Source organism: Clytia hemisphaerica, unplaced genomic scaffold, assembly GCF_902728285.1.
Source record: "Clytia hemisphaerica strain Z4C2 unplaced genomic scaffold, Clytia hemisphaerica genome assembly, whole genome shotgun sequence".
Taxonomy (NCBI): domain Eukaryota; kingdom Metazoa; phylum Cnidaria; class Hydrozoa; order Leptothecata; family Clytiidae; genus Clytia; species Clytia hemisphaerica.
This window is the reverse complement of record NW_027103808.1, coordinates 532,549-553,079: the sequence shown is the minus strand read 5'-3', so window position 1 is coordinate 553,079 and position 20,531 is coordinate 532,549. Positions and strand designations below refer to the sequence as shown.

The window sequence follows — 20,531 nt, the reverse complement described above, 5'->3', positions numbered from 1 at the left end:
CAATGCAGTGTTCTTGGAAAGAAGACGAGGAAAGTAGCTGTCTCAGTTTTACCTTCGATAGCATACTTTCTGGCGAGGTGAAGACTAAAGAATAAAATCCTTGTTCAAAATCATCAAGGACAGAGTCAAGATTCTCGGTTTTCTGGTGGATGGCTACAGCTGTTATAGGGGTTTTCTCTTCAAGGTATTTGACCTGGTCTTCCATTAAGGAAATTAATGGGGAAAAAACAATGAGTGTCGAGGCCCCAAGACATTGCTCATTGACACAATCAAAAAACCAAGGGATGCCTTGATAAATCATGGACTTTCCAAAGCCTGTGTGTGCACTAAGATATATGTTTTTACCCAAACAAAATTCCTCTATCAATTCGATTTGTTTTGGGTGAAACTTCTCAATTCCAAACACATATTCTTCCAAAAATTGAACAGTTTCATCACGAGTAAAAATAGCCTTGTTTTTATTTTGTTGGCAGGCCGTTTGTTATGTTTTCTTGATTATGCCTGTACTCAGTGCGCAAGTGCGGGAAAAGATTTCTCGAAATACTGGAGTTGTAACAAAAGCGCATATCCCGAAGAGAAGAAGGTTTAACGCACGGAGCGAGGGAGATATGACGTAGCCTAGTTCTGGTGAATCTGCTAATGGGTTCAAATCTTCAAAGGGGAAAAAATTCTGATCGAATTACAGAAAGTTCTAACGATAGAAAATCACGATAATTCGAATTTTGAAGTTTTTTGACATGAATGATCGAATTAGAGAAAAATTATCATTTTTACAGATATTTTAACTCGAAAGTATGACACTTAAAGTATTCTACTTTCCAGGAATTTTTTTGTTTACAAAAGCATAGAATGCGAGGTCACAGCTCGAAACAACTTTCGATCTTTCACTTGTTTGAAGGATATCGTTGCGTAAAAAAGTAACTTTAATTTATCTGACTCAGCATGAAGACACTGCTTAAAATAAGCTCCTTTTATTCCCGTAGAAAACCTTTAACCCTATTCATAAAGAGGGGGCCTTTTTCTGTTCGGGGTCAAACTAATGTTAATAGCTCCAGAAATAATAGAGCTTTTGGCATAAAATTTTCTGTAAATTTTATTTAGCTTCAAAATAAAATTAAAATTGACACCTAAAAATTTTCACACCTGAGCATGATTACATTTCTGACAGTAAGGTGTCACAACCTTTGTTCGCCAGTAATCGGCTCCAACATTGGTTCGATGGCGACATCATGTGTCACTTGATTCAACATTTGAGCAATTGTATCCCTCAAAGTGTTGTGTCGCTGGTAGATGAACCCTCCTTTAGGGCAGGAAAGTGCATGATCGACAGAAAACGACTTGCCACACGCACATGTCGATGGTAAGTGCCTCATGTTCCATCTGTATCGGACGGCAATTGCGTCGAAGAACTCTCTTTTTGATAAGTTGAAATTTTCAGATTTCAGGGGTACAGTGGTCAACCAATTGGATGCACCTTTAGCTTGAGCTGTTGAAAGCATTCGCTAGTATCACTCCGTCGGTCTCATCTTCTTGGAAGAGTTGGTTGATTGCGTGAATTGCCGCTTCACAGCCAGCCTGCTGTCCAGCGCACACTTGAACACTACCAGTTGCTTTAAGGATATCTAGCTTGATGGTGTTGATCAGAACTTTGCCGAAGATACGTCTCATGACTTCTCCAATTCCAATTGGTCGTACCCCTGGGTTTTTGTCTAGAGGTATCAATCTACAAGAAAGTACAGCTTCAATTGGTCGTCTTTTAACATCAACTTCTTGTCGGCATAAGATTTTCAGCATGCGTGCCAAAGCTCCCCTCTAGTCAGAGCTGTATTTGCCATAGTTCTTGGAGGCAAGGATACGTCTCCATTGGTCAGCATCTTGTCCTGATGGTCATGCAGCACCCTTCGTCTTAATGGCTGCCTCTCGAATCATCGTCCCATCAATGGACTCAAAGATAATTGGGTCGACTTGAACTACTTCTTTCTTGGAGATGATACGATGCAGGGGCGTATGTAGGATTTTTAGGATACCCTGCAAAAAAGATTCAGCTATATATAGTGATTCAGCTATATATAGTGTCTAAGGAGGGCCCACCATGGTTGGAAAGTTTTTGTATTTCGACCCTCTAGATTGGCTAAAACAGCCACCTTTTTATGCCCAATGTACCATGAACCAGAGATAAAGAATTAAAATTCATTTCATTTAAACACAAAATGAAGCTGGTAAAACTAAGATAGTTTTTTGGGTGAAAATGTTAAAAAAAAAACAAAAAAAGAGTGGCCTCTAAAATATGGAATAAATGAAGGAAAGAGAAAGGAGGTATAAAAAAAAAAAAATAACAATCATCAATTTTTTAAAGAACTTTTTGAACTTTACACAAAAAAGTGAAAAATGATAGCAAAATAATACAATAGCACACAAAAGATTATAAATTATACAAAAACTTTATCTGATCGTGATGATAGCAATAACAATAATAATAATATTTACCAAACTGTCTAAAATTTTTTAATATAATTTTGATTCTTATTGTGTTCTTATTATTATTCATTTATCTTATTGCTGCCAAAAGGTGACTTAAATAATTTCAAGCAGATTAATAATAAAAGCCTTTTGCTATTTCAAATGAAAATTTAGAGAAAAAGAGCAAAACTATTTTATTCAGACTGCTCAAGAAAAGAGTATTTCATTAGAAAATTGATTAATGTGATGCATTAAAGTATCCAAAACTAGAATTTGTACTGAAGCTGAAATCTCTATAGTTGGTTCATCTTGAAATTGTAGTCTAGCCACATTCGGGTGTCTCGTTTGGAACTGTTTGCCAAATCAAGCAAAGAATCCTGTACCAGGGGTAAAAAGCCCCCAATCCGAATTGAAAACAAACCATATGTCATCAGAAACTCATTTATTCATTATGTACATAATGCAGCATGTTTTATGTTTGCATCCAAATTCATTTGCATTGGCAATAATTACATGTCAAAATCAAATCAAGATGTACTTTCCAGAGATGATATTACATGACAAATATTGATATCCAGTTTACAGGGAAAATTTTGAATCCAAAAACTTCCAAGAAACTAAATGTTAGGTACACATCATCATTTTGATTGAATTATTCCATTCTGTTTTTTCCTTTAAGTTAAATATGGTTTCACTCATCTTCTTAGCAGACTTTGTCAGAGTTTACAAAGATTTCGTACCAACCACGTGAAGATGCAAAATAATCCATTGATCTAGGGGCTACTGGACAGTATGATGGCAACTAACCTGAAAGTATATAATGAATAGGGAATTAGGATCTTTGCAAGCTACACCTACATTTTTAACAAACACAAAACAACAAAATTTAAGTCAAACGGCAACTGGACAACCAATAAAATTAATCTTATATAATAACCGGTGCCGTAGTATAGTCGTAGTCGACCATGGCTTCTGTGCAGGCGGCCAGGGTTCGATTCCCACTCACGGCAGTTCACTTGGCAAGTGAACGTTCCTTCGCCCGGGTCAACCCATGCCATGTGAGGGGAATTGGGTAGTCAGTTCAAGGTGCTGACGGGACGCTCATTAGTAAGCGTCTATAGTTGCGAGAATAGCCTCTAAAGCCTCCTGCAACTCAACCAAATAGAAATTTTCCAAATAGAAAAAAACCGGATGACTGTGGGTAACCGCCAACCGCAATGCTTCATGACTGAGCCAATCTACTAAACTTATTGGATGGGTTTTTTTGGTTCTGAGAATAATACTTACAATTCAGGAAAAGTTCTGCACACGTGCAAGGCATCGAAGTGTATCCATCAAAGAATTGTTGCCCACAAGATGGAGAGAAATGGAACTGTACAGGCAACTTCCATTTGGAAGAGAACTAAAACAAAATAGAGAAATCATTTTTAAGATTGTCGTGCAGTTTTTATGACCAGTACTTGACTGGCAGGTGCTGGCCCGTAAACTAAACATAGTCAAATACAATCTGTTTGTGTACCTCAAAATAGTGTGTGAAAAACCCACACAGATCTTTTTCTCTCCCCATAAAAAATTTTTTAACCGGCCAAAATATATTAAAAACATTAGGGTGTCAAGGTCAGAATCACAAAATTTTCAATGTTATTTTTTTTCTCTTATTTCAAAATAAAACCACAATAGGTTGGTTGTCCCTTTGCCTCTTAAATTGCCACAAATTCATCTCCTGTCGTCAACCTTTTCTTAGCCAGAGTGATTGGCCAAATAAACAGTAAGTACGTACTCCGATTGATCAAATATCTTATAAATATTTCATGATTGGCCACTCACTCACCACTCACTCACCACACACAACAAGTGGTTTTGTTGATTACCAAAAATTATGAAAAGTCATAGCCATAGGCCATAGGCAGATAAGTAGAAAAAGAGGGGGAAGGGAAGCAGTTTTTCCTGCACTTATCAGATTATAATTGATAACATTAGTCTGGGAGCAGAATTCAATATGTCGAGTTATAGACGACTTTGCTTAACCCAGAAGGTGAATGGGGTTGTTATACATCGTTGGAACGGAAATTTTATGCTGATTATGGAAACCCGGGTCTTAAAAAGTCTATCCTGGACAAAATTGCAAACGAGGCTGGAGTTTGCACTCCGTCGTGGTGTTTTTTCGATTTTACCTGTTTTAGAAAAATGCTTACTCTCAGCAAAGTAAAGGGTTTTAGAATTTCATTTTTTGTGCAAAATGCTGTCAATAGAATGGGTTAATAGAAAAAAATTCAAAAATCTCGAAAAAAAATTTCTTGCACTCCATCTCGGAGGATTTTGGCGAAAAATCGATGTTTTTTCTTAAAATCCGTCAAAAACTAGTCTATAAACCACTTGAAATTATGTCAAAATAAGTCCAAAAATACTTTCCTGCTAAAAATACTAAAAAAGAATAAGAAAATATAACAAAATAAGGAAAAATCGGCTCAAAACGCTATTTTGCACTCCCCCGTTGGTGTTTTTAATGAAAAATCGTGATTTTTGGTGTTTTTGAAAAAAATATAACATTTTCTAGCTTTTCCTTTGATCTACGACTGGAAATCCTATCCTTCTCTTGGAATCATTTTTATCCAACACAAAATGCTAAAATATTCTGAATAATGACCCTCCTTCGTTGGGATTTTAAGTCAAAATTCAGTATTTTTACTTAAAATTCATCAAAAACTAGTCTATAAAACACTGAAATTATGTCAAAATAAGTCCAAAAATACTTTCCTGCTAAAAATACTATAAAAGAATAAGAAAGTATAACAAAATAAAGAAAAATCGGGTTAAAACGCTATTTTGCACTCCCCCGTTGGTGTTATTATTGAAAAAAACGAGATTTTTGGTGTTTTTGAAAAAAATATAACATTTTCTAGCTTTTCCTTTGATCTACGACTGGAAATTCTATCTTTCTCTTGGAATCATTTTTATCCAACACAAAATGCTGAAATATTCTGAAAAATGACCCTCCTTCGCTGGGGTTCAAGTCAAAATTCAGTAATTTTAAGTCAAAATTCAGTATTTTTACTTAAAATTCATCAAAAACTAGTCTATAAACCACTGAAATTATGTCAAAATAAGTCCAAAAATACTTTCCTGCTAAAAATACTAAAAAAGAATAAGAAAATATAACAAAATAAGGAAAAATCGGCTCAAAACGCTATTTTGCACTCCCCCGTTGGTGTTTTTAATGAAAAAACGTGATTTTTGGTGTTTTTGAAAAAAATATAACATTTTCTAGCTTTTCCTTTGATCTACGACTGGAAATCCTATCCTTCTCTTGGAATCATTTTTATCCAACACAAAATGCTAAAATATTCTGAATAATGACCCTCCTTCGTTGGGATTTTAAGTCAAAATTCAGTATTTTTACTTAAAATTCATCAAAAACTAGTCTATAAAACACTGAAATTATGTCAAAATAAGTCCAAAAATACTTTCCTGCTAAAAATACTATAAAAGAATAAGAAAGTATAACAAAATAAAGAAAAATCGGCTCAAAACGCTATTTTGCACTCCCCCGTTGGTGTTTTTATTGAAAAAACGAGATTTTTGGTGTTTTTGAAAAAAATATAACATTTTCTAGCTTTTCCTTTGATCTACGACTGGAAATTCTATCTTTCTCTTGGAATCATTTTTATCCAACACAAAATGCTGAAATATTCTGAAAAATGACCCTCCTTCGCTGGGGTTCAAGTCAAAATTCAGTAATTTTAAGTCAAAATTCAGTATTTTTACTTACAATTCATCAAAAACTAGTCTATAAACCACTGAAATTATGTCAAAATAAGTCCAAAAATACTTTCCTGCTAAAAATACTATAAAAGAATAAGAAAGTATAACAAAATAAAGAAAAATCGGCTTAAAACGCTATTTTGCACTCCCCCGTTGGTGTTTTTATTGAAAAAACATGATTTTTGGTGTTTTTGAAAAAAATATAACATTTTCTAGCTTTTCCTTTGATCTACGACTGGAAATCCTATCTTTCTCTTGGAATCATTTTTATCCAACACAAATTGCTAAAATATTCTGAAAAATGACCCTCCTTCGCTGGGGTTTTAAGTCAAAATTCAGTAATTTTAAGTCAAATTTCAGTATTTTTACTAAAAAATTCATCAAAAACTAGTCTATAAACCACTGAAATTGTGTCAAAGTACGTAAGTCCAAAAATATTTCCCTGCTAAATGATTTTAAAAGAATGAAGTATAGAAAAAAGACACGTGGGCCCAAAACGCTATTTTGCACTCCTCCATGAAAAATCGCTCTCCTTTGCCTGGGTTTTTAGGACGAAATTGCTATTTAAGATTCTTCACTTTCCAGCCGCATTGGGAGGTGCGCGCTTATTTCGAAACTTAAACCTTAGTTACGGCGCTTACAAGAGGGTGGTATGGTGGCGCTTAATGGAGGAAATAAGGCGTTTAAGCTGCAAAAAATATTGTTGAAATAAGTTTTGAGCATTAATAACTGCTGAGACTTTCAAAACGAATGAATGCGGGATCTGAATGACGTAATGTCGTAACTCAAACGTAGTAGTAGTAGTTTTAGTTTACATTTTCCGATCACAGCATATAGTAAAAGAATGACTTAATTTCGACGTAGTATCGAGGAACTGAGGTTTTCGTGACGGAGGAGTCGCAACCGTAGTTTTCGGGGACAGGAGAAAATTTCGATTTTTACACCATGTTTTGGACTGATTTTTTTATGAAAACTAAGTACCTCAAACGCTACTTTTTATGAATATCTTTGCCTAAGTTCTCAGTTAAGTTCATTGGGGGAAATGAGGCATTACGCATGCCATCACCTTCGTTAAAGTTAGTACAAAAACTTGGTAAAACAAACAAAGCTTTCACTTATTTAAGGACTATGACGGTTGGATAAGTATACAACGGGGACGTGCGGGCAAGTGCCAAACGTATTTGAAACAGGGGCGTACTAGTAAATTTCTAAATTTGAAGATAGTTTAGCGCCGCAGGCTATTTTTGGAAAACTCTTCACGAAGAATATAGTTCAGAAAGTGTTACGGAAATAATACCTAATTCCATAGGTAAAATACCGAAAGGCTGAAGTTTTATGGGTATATTACCATCACTAGCAGCATTTTAAATATAAATACCGTACATATTTTACAAAATACCGAAATACCGAACCGAAAAAGGCCGATACCATGTCACCGAAAACCCTCAAATTCACATTTGCATTGTTCCATTTGGGTACTCTTTTGTACTTTTGTAGTGGGGGGGGGGGGCGTTTTGCATTTTTTCAAAATTTTACCCTCAATATCATTTTATAACAATACCCCCAATTTTATGAAATTTTCCTGAAAAATCGCTAAAACCTTCATTTTCCTAGGGCTTTTTAGCAAAATCACCATCGCCATCTACAATTAAGCGCAAAAGAGTAGAATAACAACAGTGGGATCGCAGAAAACTCATATCATAAAAGTGCTTCTTCATCACTCTATAAAAACCCGCCCATGCATATTTTGAAGCTGGGGCATGCCCCACAAGGTTTTACAAGAGCTCGTCAACGGTCAATGGTAACACATTGATCTTGTTGTCCTAGATTACGTAGGATCTTCCCCAAATTGATCAAGATATTGTAGACTTCATCAGCATCAGTCAGTGATGCAAGGAGCGAACGACCATTCCCGATGATTGTTGGAGAAGACAGTTTCAGTAGCAAAATTTTCCGGCAGCCGGTCCAAGTTGGAACATTTTGAACCTCTGTGACTTTAAAAAGCTCACTTAAGCACGATTTCAATGGATAATAACTAGTTTTTAATGAAATTTAAGCAAAGATACTAAACTTTGGCCTAACACCCAGCGAAGGAGGGTGATTTATTCAGATTCTTTTTGCATATGTGTTGGAAAAAATGATTCTAGGAGAAAACACAGGATTTCCAGCTTCGTAAATCAAAGGAAAACCTAAATAATAATGTTATATTTTCTTCAAAAACACCAAAAATCCTGTTTTTCAATGAAAACGCCAACGGAGGAGTGCAAAATAGCGTTTGGAGCCCTCTTTTCTATTTCCTATACTTCTTTCGTTTATAAACATTTTAACAGGGAAGTATTTTTGGACTTATTTTGAGACAATTTCAGTGGTTTATAGACTAGTTTTTGATGAATTTTTTAGCAAAAATACTGAATTTTGACTTAAAATTACTGAATTTTGACTTAAAACCCCAGCGAAGGAGGGTCATTTTTCAGAATATTTTAGCATTTTGTGTTGGATAAAAATGATGCCAAGAGAAAGATAGGAGAAAGATAGGATTTCCAGTCGTAGATCAAAGGAAAAGCTAGAAAATGTTATATTTTTTTCAAAAACACCAAAAATCTCATTTTTTCAATAAAAACACCAACGGGGGAGTGCAAAATAGCGTTTTGAGCCGATTTTTCTTTATTTTGTTATAATTTCTTATTCTTTGATAGTATTTTTTGCAGGAAAGTATTTTTGGACTTACTTTGACACAATTTCAGTGGTTTATGGACTAGTTTTTGACGAATTGTAAGTAAAAATACTGAATTTTGGCTTACAAAATACTGAATTTGACTTAAAACCCCAGCGAAGGAGGGTCATTTTTCAGAATATTTTATCATTTTGTGTTGGATAAAAATGATTCTAAGAGAAAGAAAGGGTTTCCAGTTCCAGTCGTAGATCAAAAACAAAGCTAGAAAATGTTATATTTTTTTTCAAAACACCAAAAATCACGTTTTTTCATTAAAAACAAAACACAACGATGGAGTGCAAAATAGCGTTTTGAGCCGATTTTTCCTTATTTTGTTATAATTTCTTATTCTTTTATAGTATTTTTAGCAGGAAAGTATTTTGGACTTATTTTGACATACTTTCAGTGGTTTATAGACTAGTTTTTGACGAATTTTAAGAAAAAACATCGATTTTTCGCCAAAGTCCTCCAAGATGGAGTGCAAAAAAAAGAATTTTCGAGATTTTTGAATTTTTTTCTATTAACCCATTCTATTGACAGCATTTTGCATGGAAAATGAAATTCTAAAACCTTTAACTTTGCTGACAGTAAGCAATTTTCTAGAACAGGTAAAATCGAAAAAACACCACGACGGAGTGCAAACTCCAGCCTCGTTTGCAATTTTGTCCAGGATAGACTTTTTAAGACCCGGGTTTCCATAATCAGCATAAAATTTCCGTTCCAACGATGTATAACAACCCCATTCACCTTCTGGGTTAAGCAAAATTGCTATTTTGTGATTCTGCTCCCAGACTATAAACACCAAATGTCCTGTCGAAGGCGACTGCTATAAAACAAGTCCCGACTGGCTGAAACGGTATCGAAAAGTCCCATTTCCCCGTTTTTTTTCCGATTTTCTAGCCCGATTTTTAACCCGATTTTTATCTGATTGGTTCAGTCAGGACACTGCAAGAGCTTCAAAATCGTCTTGAAAAATACCAGGAACACCAGGAAAAAGACTGAATAATGTAATGGTTCACAAAATGGTGGTGTTTCTGGGAAATGGCATTTTTGCCTGAGTTTAGTGGAGAAAATTGAGAGTTGATTTATGGAAACACCAGGAACACAGGAAATGCTGGAAACACACTGCCTCGAGAGGTAAGGTGTTTCTGGTAAAATGTTTTTGCCAAAAACACCCAGAAAACCATGAAAGGTTCAGAAAAGGTGTTTCAGGTAAAAGTGTTTTCAGTGTTTTCGGGACTTTTTTGACATGAAAGGTTCAGGCTCTTACTAGAAAGAGCCTTAGCCTGCCCGCTGATCAGTGCGTCTCAAACCGCGATATTTCGAGAGCACGGAAGCGCGTCAAAACACCAGCTTTTTTAGAGTTTTGTCTCGTTTACCCAAACGCTGCAATCCTGCGTAGGCTTTGGGCTCAAGACTAGAACCCCCAATACGAGACATTGGCCTGACCGAAAAAAAATCATCATCATCAATTTTGTTAATTGTCAGAGTCGTTTACTCACTGGAAATACGCAACTTTCTGAAGTTTCGTTTTTTTTCGGTTGTGCTTCATTTTAAAAATAACGAAGATGAAAAGTTACCATCAATCCCGCGAGTAAAAGAAAGTACTCCGACTAGTCTACGAAAAGTGCGCTCGCGCGGCGAATAGAATATCTCGCAAATTAATATATGCATAAAACTGACGAAATCCTTTCTTTTTTATGCTTAGGTGACGTCACCATCGATCCTGACTCGACAATGGAGAACCAAATTTGGCAATGTATAATTATTACGAGCGGCCGAGAAAGTTTGTGTGACGCAAAAATTGCGCGATAAACGAAGCCCTAGAAGAACGCCCACTGAAAATTGAAACCAGGAATTTATTGAATATTTCACTAATGAAGTATCAAACTTTTTGTTTTTTGTAATTATTATAAATTCATAATTTTTAAATACTATTTTTTGAATGTCAAAGGACAATTAAAGTGAATTTAAGCTGATTGGGTGGATATTGGGCGGACGGGCGTTTTGCACGTGCCGAGATTGGAAATTAAATGAGAGTAAAAGACGGGGGCGTCTTAGTATGTAATATTAATTCATTATTCTTTTATTTTTATTTTTCGCGAATGAAAAATGAATTTTTGATTTTTGAATTAAGGAAATATAGTATAATATATTGTATTTGATTGTCAATGCCAAAAGATACTTACGAATAATCTGCTGTGTTGCTTCGCTATTTACCCCCGGATTGTTTTAGTAGGCACTTCGGTCACGTAAATAAAAACACGTGTATATGTTGAACCCGACTGTGGACTGACCGCAATTGCAATTACATAAATTATTGTGGAAGGGAACGCTTGAGACGAATGTTTGGGAAATCAAAAAGACAACTTTTGTGAGAATGTTGAGTTTTGTTTATATGGCTGTTTGTGTCGCACTGCTGATTGCGGAATATTTTGTATTTTTGAATTTTCTGGAAAAAGATTTGATAGCTTTGGGTGGACAAAATTGAGACTCTCTGGTTCCCATTGATTGGCTACCTGTGAGTCCTTGAGTGTTATGTTTGGTTGATGAAACTTTCTTACCTCTGTTCCATCTGTTAAAACCACGACCTCTTGACACCCCTCCACGTGGCATGTGGTTCGTGGAAGGGCCCTGTTGATTGGGCCGAGTATTTGGTGGAAAACGTCTTCTGACTGTTGATGATGACTTTCCCATGAGTTTTTCTGCAGCATCTTGCGCCTTAGCTGTTGCTTTCACATGCTTTTGAAAGCATTCACCGAATAAAAATTTTGACTCTGAGTTCAGGTCCTCAACGTTGTCTTTAATAAGGCTCTTGGCCTGTTTCACGTCATTCAAACCTGCCAGTATTGACAATCTCCTTTCATATGTGACCTTGTTGATCACTTGGCCCAAGATGACAACAGCATCATTCAAATTTCCCAGAACTGTCGCAGGATCAATCTCTTCAACTTCATCACCACCGTTAACCACGTCCTGCATTTTTTGCCATGCTGAAGACAGTGGTCCTAACACTTGAAATAGTCTCTCGTGTATTTTCTGGTTTTCGTTGTCTTGTGACACAATTTTATGAAGACCCTTCTTGTCCAGTAGTGCCTTCATGAAAGGATCCAATTTTGTGGCAGTTTTAATGTTCTTTGGTGGTTGAATGGTAGTGAATACCTCCAGTTCCTTTTCTTGGAGATAGGTCTGGTTCCTGTTCTGTAAAAATTCAGCCAATTCCTCAGACAGTTCCCAGGATGTTGATTCCGATTTTATGTCTGGAAGCATGAATCTCTTTGCTGGAGGTTGAACTTCTTCAGGTATAGGGCTTTCAGGTCTTCCTCCTACAGCTTGTTCGTTGTCGGCCATTATTAAATTCACTGATTAGTCAGATTAAAAAAGATTAATAAGTTGGTTATATTTCAAAAATTTTGTTTCGTGCTGGTCGACTGTGTCCTTCTTCGGTAGAATTTACAAGGGGAAGGGCACTGGCCGAACGCGGCCTTTTGGCCACTTTTCGGATCCCATGGTCGCACCATAAAATCTTGCAAGATTTTTTGATGTAAAATTCGAAATTTCCAAGGCGAGAGAAGAAAATTTATGAATTTCCAAGGTAATTGAGTTAAAAAAGGCAAAAAAGACTGGAATTTCCGATGCATTTTTCAAAAGTAACATGAATTTTTATCGGAATTTCCGACCACCACTGGAAAAGAGAAATTATTTCCAAGGCTAGAAAAAATTAAAAAATGCACGTCGTCCGGCGGGGTGTAACAAAAATTTTCTGGAATGGCCCATTACCAGACAATCTCAATCGAACGGAATCGACGATCAAACCAGTCGAACCAAATCGAACGCAATCGACCGATTGAAATTCGATTGTCGAACGCAATCGAATCTCAATCAAACGTCAAAATTCTGGGTAATATTCGATTGGTTCGATTGTTGTTCGACTGGTTCGATTGTCGTTCGACTGCATTTGATTTTTTGGGTGAAACAAGGCATGTCCCAAATAAATTTTGTGTGATGCGCACCGCTTCCCATTATTCCTTAACTCTCATATATAGCTCAAAAAGAATTGAATCAACAAGAGGATTTCGAAAAGGGTCAGCTTTTTAACAAAGATTAGTCTCTCTAAGGGCCGGGTCCTAATCGAACGCAATCGAACATCAATCGAACGCAATCGAATATCAATCGAATCTGAAAATTGCGGTAATATTCGATTGAGGTTCGATCGCGTTCGACAATCGAATTTCAATTGGTCGATTGTTTTCGATTTGGTTTGACTGGTTCGATCGTCGATTCCGTTATTACTCAACACTCAGCCTCCCCTAGTAGCAAGCTAACCCTTAGAATGAAAAAAAACAGCCCAATCAAGCAAGATTTAGCCTCCCCCTTAAGCTCAGGGGGTGCCATATTATCATAGCTGTCAACTCTCTCCCGCATCATTGGGCGGGAGACTCCCGGGGGAAAAAATTCAGCCAAAACTCCCGCATTTTCAGGATTTTTTCCCGCATCTCTCACATTTCCAAAAATTTTCTGATTTCCTGAAAAAAAATTCAGATTTGAAAAAACGGAAAGGCAAAATTTCTTAATTTTGAAAAATTGGGACGAAAAATTTCCCGATTTCCGAAAAAAAATTTCCAATAAAATCAGATTTCACAGGAAAATTCCCCCGATTTCCTAATTTCCGATTTGGAAAAATTGGATTATATCGGGGAAAAAGCTCTCCCACATTTTTGAGAGGTGAAGTTGACAGCCATTATGCTATTATTCTATGCTAATTTTCACGGAACTAATTTTCACAGAAATTATAATTCCTGGCTTTTTGTTTGGGTGTCTACCACAAAAATTAGTTCCACAAAATGCAAATTTTACTAAAAATCCTCAAAAAACCCTATGAATATGAAAGGTTATCAGCAAACGGTGTTTCTAATCCGCGGATACAGCCATAATCACCCATAATCATCCGTAATCACCCATAACCACCCATAATCACCCATAACCACCCATAACCACCCATAATCAGCAATCGGCTACCCCATTGGCTGTTTTTTCGTATATAAAGGAATGCACTTGCTTTAGTAATGAGGTAGTAATTTAGTAATTGAGGCCTCTACAGCCCTCCATACAGCCAGGCCTTGTTTTCATGTAATTCTATTTCTAGTTATATCTTAGTTATCTCTAAGGGAAACACTCAAACGTACTGTAATATCTCAAACAACACCCAGGTAATGGTGTATTAGAATGAATTTACAAGCGAGTGCATTCCTTTATATACGAAAAAACAGCCAATGAGGTAGCCAATTGCTGATTATAGGTGATTATGGGTGGTTATGGGTGGTTATGGGTGATTATGGGTGGTTATGGGTGATTATGGCTGTATCCGCGGACTAGAAACACCGATCAGCAAAGAGTGGGTGTCAACCACAAAAATTAGTTCTGCATAATGTGCAAATTCAGCGTACACTTCAGCACAAGTTATCAATCAAATTTGAAAATTTTCCTAGGCCGAAGGCCGTAATGGGAAATTTGAATTTTATGAGCTTAAAATCAGACGAATTCATTATGCCGAGCGGACGCAGTCTAGAGTGAGTGGAACGAGGGCTAAGAAAAAGCATCGTAGATGCGTCCTATAAGTGATGCAAATGGAGTGTAATAAGTAAATGTCAATTTTGTAAACGCCACCTGTGGCGTAGATTATTTTCTTTTTTCGAAATATAAACATGAAGTAAACTATGATATGAACATCAGTAAAATCCTAAGTAAATAAATGTAAATAAAATGTTATTTTCCTCTTCTTCCTCTACCTCTGTAGTAACCTCGTCTTGGTGGTCCGTTCAGGTTGCCTAAACGAGAAAGTATTTTTGAGTTTTGTCGCATTGAACTTGTTTAACACTGTAAAGTAGGGAGGTGGGATGGGAATGAATTCGTCTGATTTTAAGCTCATAAAATTCAAATTTCCCATTACGGCCTTCGGCCTAGGAAAATTTTCAAATTTTATATCGCTTAAAATCAGACGAATTCATTATGCCGAGCGGACGCAGTCTAGAGTGAGTGTTCACTTAGGCTTGCGGAACGCCGGCTAAGTCCTTGTTTAAAGCTTCATTGTCCTTTAGGAGCAAGTTTTGGTACTTTTCTGCTGTACTAAAGTTCTTGTTGTAGAATTTCTGCCATACTGACGTGTTAGACCAATTACCCATTTTTAGAATGTCTGTTATGTTTGCTCCCTTTTGGTGTGCTTTGGAGGTTGAGGCTGATCTCTTAGAATGGGCTTGGAAAATGGCAGCGTCTATGCCTGCCATCTTTAGCATTTCTTTGACCCATCTGGCTGTCGTGTCTTTCCCAATGGGCTTGTGTGGTTCAACATAACTTAAGAACAACTTCGATGTTTTATGTCTGTCTCTGAATCTTTTTGTGAGTTCGATATAACTTGTTAAAGTATTGTAAGGGCATAGTTTAATATTCCCTTCAAATTTCCTGAACTCAATGGGTTCTGCTTTCTTCCCTTGTTTGAAGTGTTTTGGAGGTTTGTTTAAGTGGAAAATAATAGTGGAGTCCGACCTTCCCATTAGCTTTATGTCCAAGTTTGTTAGCTCGGAGCCCCTGTTAGGTGCTAGTATTCCTAAAAGTGTTATTGTTTTTAGTGTGAGGTCTTTCAATTGTAGTGACTCATTATCTGACCACTCCCTTATATAATTGAGCACAGTGTCGATATCCCATATTTCAGTGTATTTGGGGAGCTGGGGTCTTTGTCTTGAGACTCCTTTTAATAGAGAGGTGACCATGGGGTGTTGTTTCCTGCAGGCAAGCCCTCAAAGTTTGGTGTGATAGAACGAGAGATGGCTGACCTATGTACATTTATGGTGCTTATACTTTCCCTTTCTTCAATAGGGTACCTAAGTAATTGGCCACTTTCTCTATAGGGGCTGAAATGGGATCAGTTTCCTCCCTATCACACCAGCTGCTGAAGCTTTTCCAGGCTGACAGGTAATGTTTTCTAGTTCCCTCTGCCTTGGACTGTTGGATAAGGGAAGAAGCTGCTTGTGATAGTTTGCCTGAAAGCTTTTGTTTCCCGAGATTTCCCATACCGCTAGGTGGAGGGTTTGGTTCAGTATTAGAGGGTGGGTCTCCCCTGATGGATGTGTTAGAGTGTCTTCCCTCATTACTATCTTTCTTGGGTTTGATATTAGCATTCCCAATAAGACTGGGTACCAAGTTTGAGTCGTCCAAATTGGGGCCACTAGGATCACTGTTGCTTTGGATCTCCTTACTTTTTCCAGACACCTCCCTATTAGAGAGAATGGGGGAAAAGCATACACTAGGTTTTGGTCCCAGGGTTGGTTCAGTGCATCTACTGCTAGACAGTGTGGGTCTGGTTTCCAACTGTAGTAAGTCTGTAGTTGGTGAGAGGTTCTTGAGGCAAAAAGATCGATTTCTGGGGGTCCCCACACATTCATTATGTGTTTGAACGTTTGCCTTGCTAGTTTCCAGTCCCCCCAGTCTTTTGCATTCCTGGACTCGAAGTCGGCCTCCTTGTTTAGGGTCGATGGAATATATTCTGCAGTGAGGCTGATGTTCTTTTGGTTCAAAAATGACCAGATCTCTTTTGACAGGCTTATTAGGGTAGAGTTTGTCGGCCGACCCATTTTCACAATATGTGCCAGGGCTACTTGGTTGTCTATCAGTAGATGTACTGACCTTAGGTGATTCCCCTTTATAAAGGTTTTCAATGCTATCAGGGCTGCTTTCATTTCTAGGATATTTATGTGTTCCCTTTTCTCTGATTCTGTCCATAGCCCTCCTGTGGAGCTTTGACCACAATGAGCTCCCCATCCCCCCATTTTTCCCTTTGCCGCATCTGAGCTTATAATTAAATCTGGGGGACGAATGTTTATGTCCTTGCCGTTTCCTGAGGAGAAGTTTCCTATCCACCACTTTAATTCTTCCTTTGCAGTGTTGTCTAGTTTCATCATTGAGCCGTAGTGTTGTTTGTTTTTCGCTAGCTGTTTGTTCATGCATTTCTGCAAGAGTCTTATCTGAAGAGGAGCTAGAGTAAAGGCTGGAGCTATTGCCATTAGATTCCCTATTAGGCTTGCAAGTTTCCTTATAGGGAAACTCTTCAGATTTAGCATTTGGACACAAAGTTTTTTCAATTTTAGCATTTTCTCCTGAGGGACTTTGAATATCATGCTGGAGCTGTCTATCAGTACCCCCAGGTATTCCATTTGTTGACATGGTGTCAGTACAGACTTCTCTATGTTGATTGTGAATCCTAGGTTCTCCAATAAGAAGATCGCTGTGTCTCTGGAGAAGATGGCCTCCTCCTTTGACCTTGCTACAATCAGGATGTCGTCTATGTAGATTATCAGTTTTATCTGTAATCTTCTCAATAGAGAAATGGGCACCTTGAGAAGTTTCGTGAATATTTTGGGAGCTGGCCCTAGTCCAAACATTAGGCATTGAAACTTGTATAGGTTTCCCTCCCAGCTGAATCTCACATACTTCATCGACTGTGGGTGTATTGGGATAGAAAAATATGCATCTTTCAGATCCACTTTGACCATGAAGTCCCCCTTCTGAAGAATGTTCTTTACATCCCTTAGGGTCTCCATCTTGAATTTTTGGTATGGGATATGAGAGTTGAGTTCCCTCAAGTTTATCACAGGTCTGAATTTCCCTGGTTCTTTTTTCTCTTTCAAAAACAGAGTGGACAGGACCTGGCCTTGCTTGTAAAGAACTCTCTTTACAGCCCCTTTTTCCAGTAAAGTTCTTATCTCTGCCCGTATTAGAGCTTTCATGTTTGAGTCAAAATTTATTTGCCTTGGTGGTGTCTTTTGAATTGGTTTTCCCATTACTGGGATTGACAAGCCTGAGATGGTCTCCAGGATGCATGGGTCTTGGGTTATTTTGGCCCAATTCTTTTGAAATAATTTTGTTTTGCCAGCAATCAATGTTGACTGGGGTACTATTATCTCTTCTAGGAGATTTTCTATCCCTGGGTGTATTTTCCCAGGGTAGTGTGTTTGAAACTCTAATTGAGCATTTGCTTGACTGGAAAGGGGGGCTGTCAGGTTTGGTAGATTTTCTCTTACCTCTCCATTTCTTGTTGGATGGATGTCTGTTGTTTGAGCCATGTCCTTCAGCAGGGGGGGTGTTGACGCTCTTCTCCACGGCTCGTCTGGGAAGAGCCCCATGAAAAGGGTTTCCTTTTTTGGTCCTGCAGTCGTCTGGAAAATAGGTATTGTTTAAGATAAGTGTAGCCTGCTGCTTTGGATTGTTTTGTTAGAGTTTTCCACATTTTCTCTCCAAATAGTTTACCATCACTGTTTTCTAGGTCATCAACTAATGTTTCTCGTAACCAGCTGCTTACTTCACTTTCTTTGATACCTAGGGCAGTCAACGCATTCTTACGTCTGAAGAAGTTGGTAGCATTTATTGCTTGGCCAACCAATAAGATAGCTTGTTGGAATCGTTTAGCTATTTCTTCGAGGTCGATTTTTTCGCAGTCATCGCCAGTGCGTGTTTCTTCAATATTCTGCCAGATTGAGGCAAGTGGAGCAAGAATGTCTCGTATCTTGGATGATATCCGAGAAATAGATTTGTCTACGGCTAGGGTTTTAGTTCCCATGTAGCCTTTCTCTTTCAGTAGGGTGTCAGTTAAAGTGTCCATTTTTAATGTATTCAACACATTAGAGGGAACTGGTATTTCTTCCAGCACCATTGAAGAGATATCTTTATCTGATATATACTTTGTGATGTGACCGTTCAAATATTGGGCTAGTCTTTGTTCTAGCATCCAGTCACTACCATCCTCTTTCATTTGAAATAAGAGAGGTTGTTCACGTTCTGGTGACTTGTAGGGGATTTACTTCTCCTTCTACGTTTGTTCTTGGATTTTTTCTTCCTTTTTCGACGTCTTCTTTCTTCTGATGATGACGAACTTGTGCTGTTTGTATCCGACGAGGAACTCTCTGAAGATGAACTGGAAGGAGATCTTTGTCTCTTTTTGTGTTTACTGTAAGTTCTTCTTCCTTCCTCTCCAACTTTGGGATCGGTTTCTGCTACGATGCCCTTGATTTTACTCGATTCAGTTGCATCACTATTCACTTTCGGTGCAGCGGATTTATCCGCCATCTTGTTCTTTGAGCAGCGAAAGTGAAAGAAGGACTTAGCCGGCGTTCCGCAAGCCTAAGTGAACACTCACTCTAGACTGCGTCCGCTCGGCATAATGAATTCGTCTGATTTTAAGCGATATAAAATGAAAGATTTTTTGCTAAACAGAACAAAATTCCACCTTTCCCCCACCTTTCCAAACAAAAATTTCAAATATTCCATTTGCCATTTAAATAAATGTAAACAAAAACGTCAAGTTCCCAAACGTTCATCTTTTATACGGACATTCGACCCTAATTCCGGCACTACTGTTATGGTGTCCATTCCAGCCAAGCCATATCATTTTACAGAAACCCCTGCTTGAAAAATCAAAACATTGGATATGGGTGAATTGCATTAAATCTGTACCGTGGTTTTGAAAACAAGACAAACTGTCTATAAGTTTCTGTAGAAGTAGATGTGTTAGGTATTAGAATGGATTTGGTACTGCGACACAGAAGGTATCAGTCAGGATTAAGTCATTTTTTGATACTTTGTTTTGTCTTTGAAATATTACCAACACGCATATGCTTGTCTTGTATTCACTCAATTTTATGTAAAAGTATTACTCTATAATGGAAGTATATTTGAAAATTTCAGGCTGTTTTCTTGAGCCAAATTTGAGTTATAACTGAAAATGTGTGACGGGCGGGACATAATTTTGTTGTTTTCAAAGGTGAATTCGGCACAACATGCTTATTTATTCAAGAACTGTATGTTCTGAGAAAGTATTTTTGTATTTTGAGTATTCTCCTATCAAGATGTGACCAAATAGTGGAGAAAACTGTAAAGATTTTGATTAGTTTTTCCTCTAAGAAGCTTTGAACACTAAATTTTGCTTTGAAAACAACAAAATTGTGTCCTGTCCGTCACCACTTCTATGGTACTTTGAATACAGTTTGCCTTGTTTACGAAACCACAGTACAGATCTGTACAGATTTGGCGCAATTCACCCATATCTGGTCAAATTTACTAAACTTTGCCAATTTAAAACACGTGAAAATATCATATGATGTATGACCACAGCTCCCGTTCACTCCTCTAGCGCGGTCTGAAAATGAGCCCGGTGACTGTATAAACTTTTGCTTATCGCTAGTGAGCTGGAGATGATAGCTAAAAACAAATTTTAGCACTAGAAAGCTGAAAACCTTAGCTTTCAGATGGTGTATGCTGCTTACAAAAATCTGCAATCTTACGTTGAAAAATCACAATTTATTCTATTTTTAGAAATTCCAGACGGCCTGTAGATTTTCAAATAAAGCAGCATGTGATAGATTGTAGCCTACTCTTACCCTGGGTATACTAAAAAAACCGTTCTTGAAAAGATGAACCAGCTCATTAGCGACTGCCATTTGTTTCCATGTGGGTCAAGAATCTTCCGGTGCTGTACGTAAGTCAGCGCTAAGTCGTGTTTTTACCTTGATGTCGAAAAACATCAATATCTTTGAAAAGAAAAGAGATA

At 37.5% G+C, this 20,531-nt stretch overlaps 1 protein-coding gene across 1 annotated transcript; it reads right to left on the bottom strand.

The window, feature by feature from the left end:
* Positions 1 to 18,733: 18,733 nt before the first annotated feature.
* Positions 18,734 to 19,051, bottom strand: LOC136806543 (ADP-ribosylation factor-like protein 6-interacting protein 4). The gene has a single exon (XM_067063132.1). The coding sequence runs from the start codon at positions 19,049 to 19,051 to the stop codon at positions 18,734 to 18,736; it is 318 nt and encodes a 105-aa protein (XP_066919233.1).
* Between the last annotated feature and the right edge of the window lie 1,480 nt (positions 19,052 to 20,531).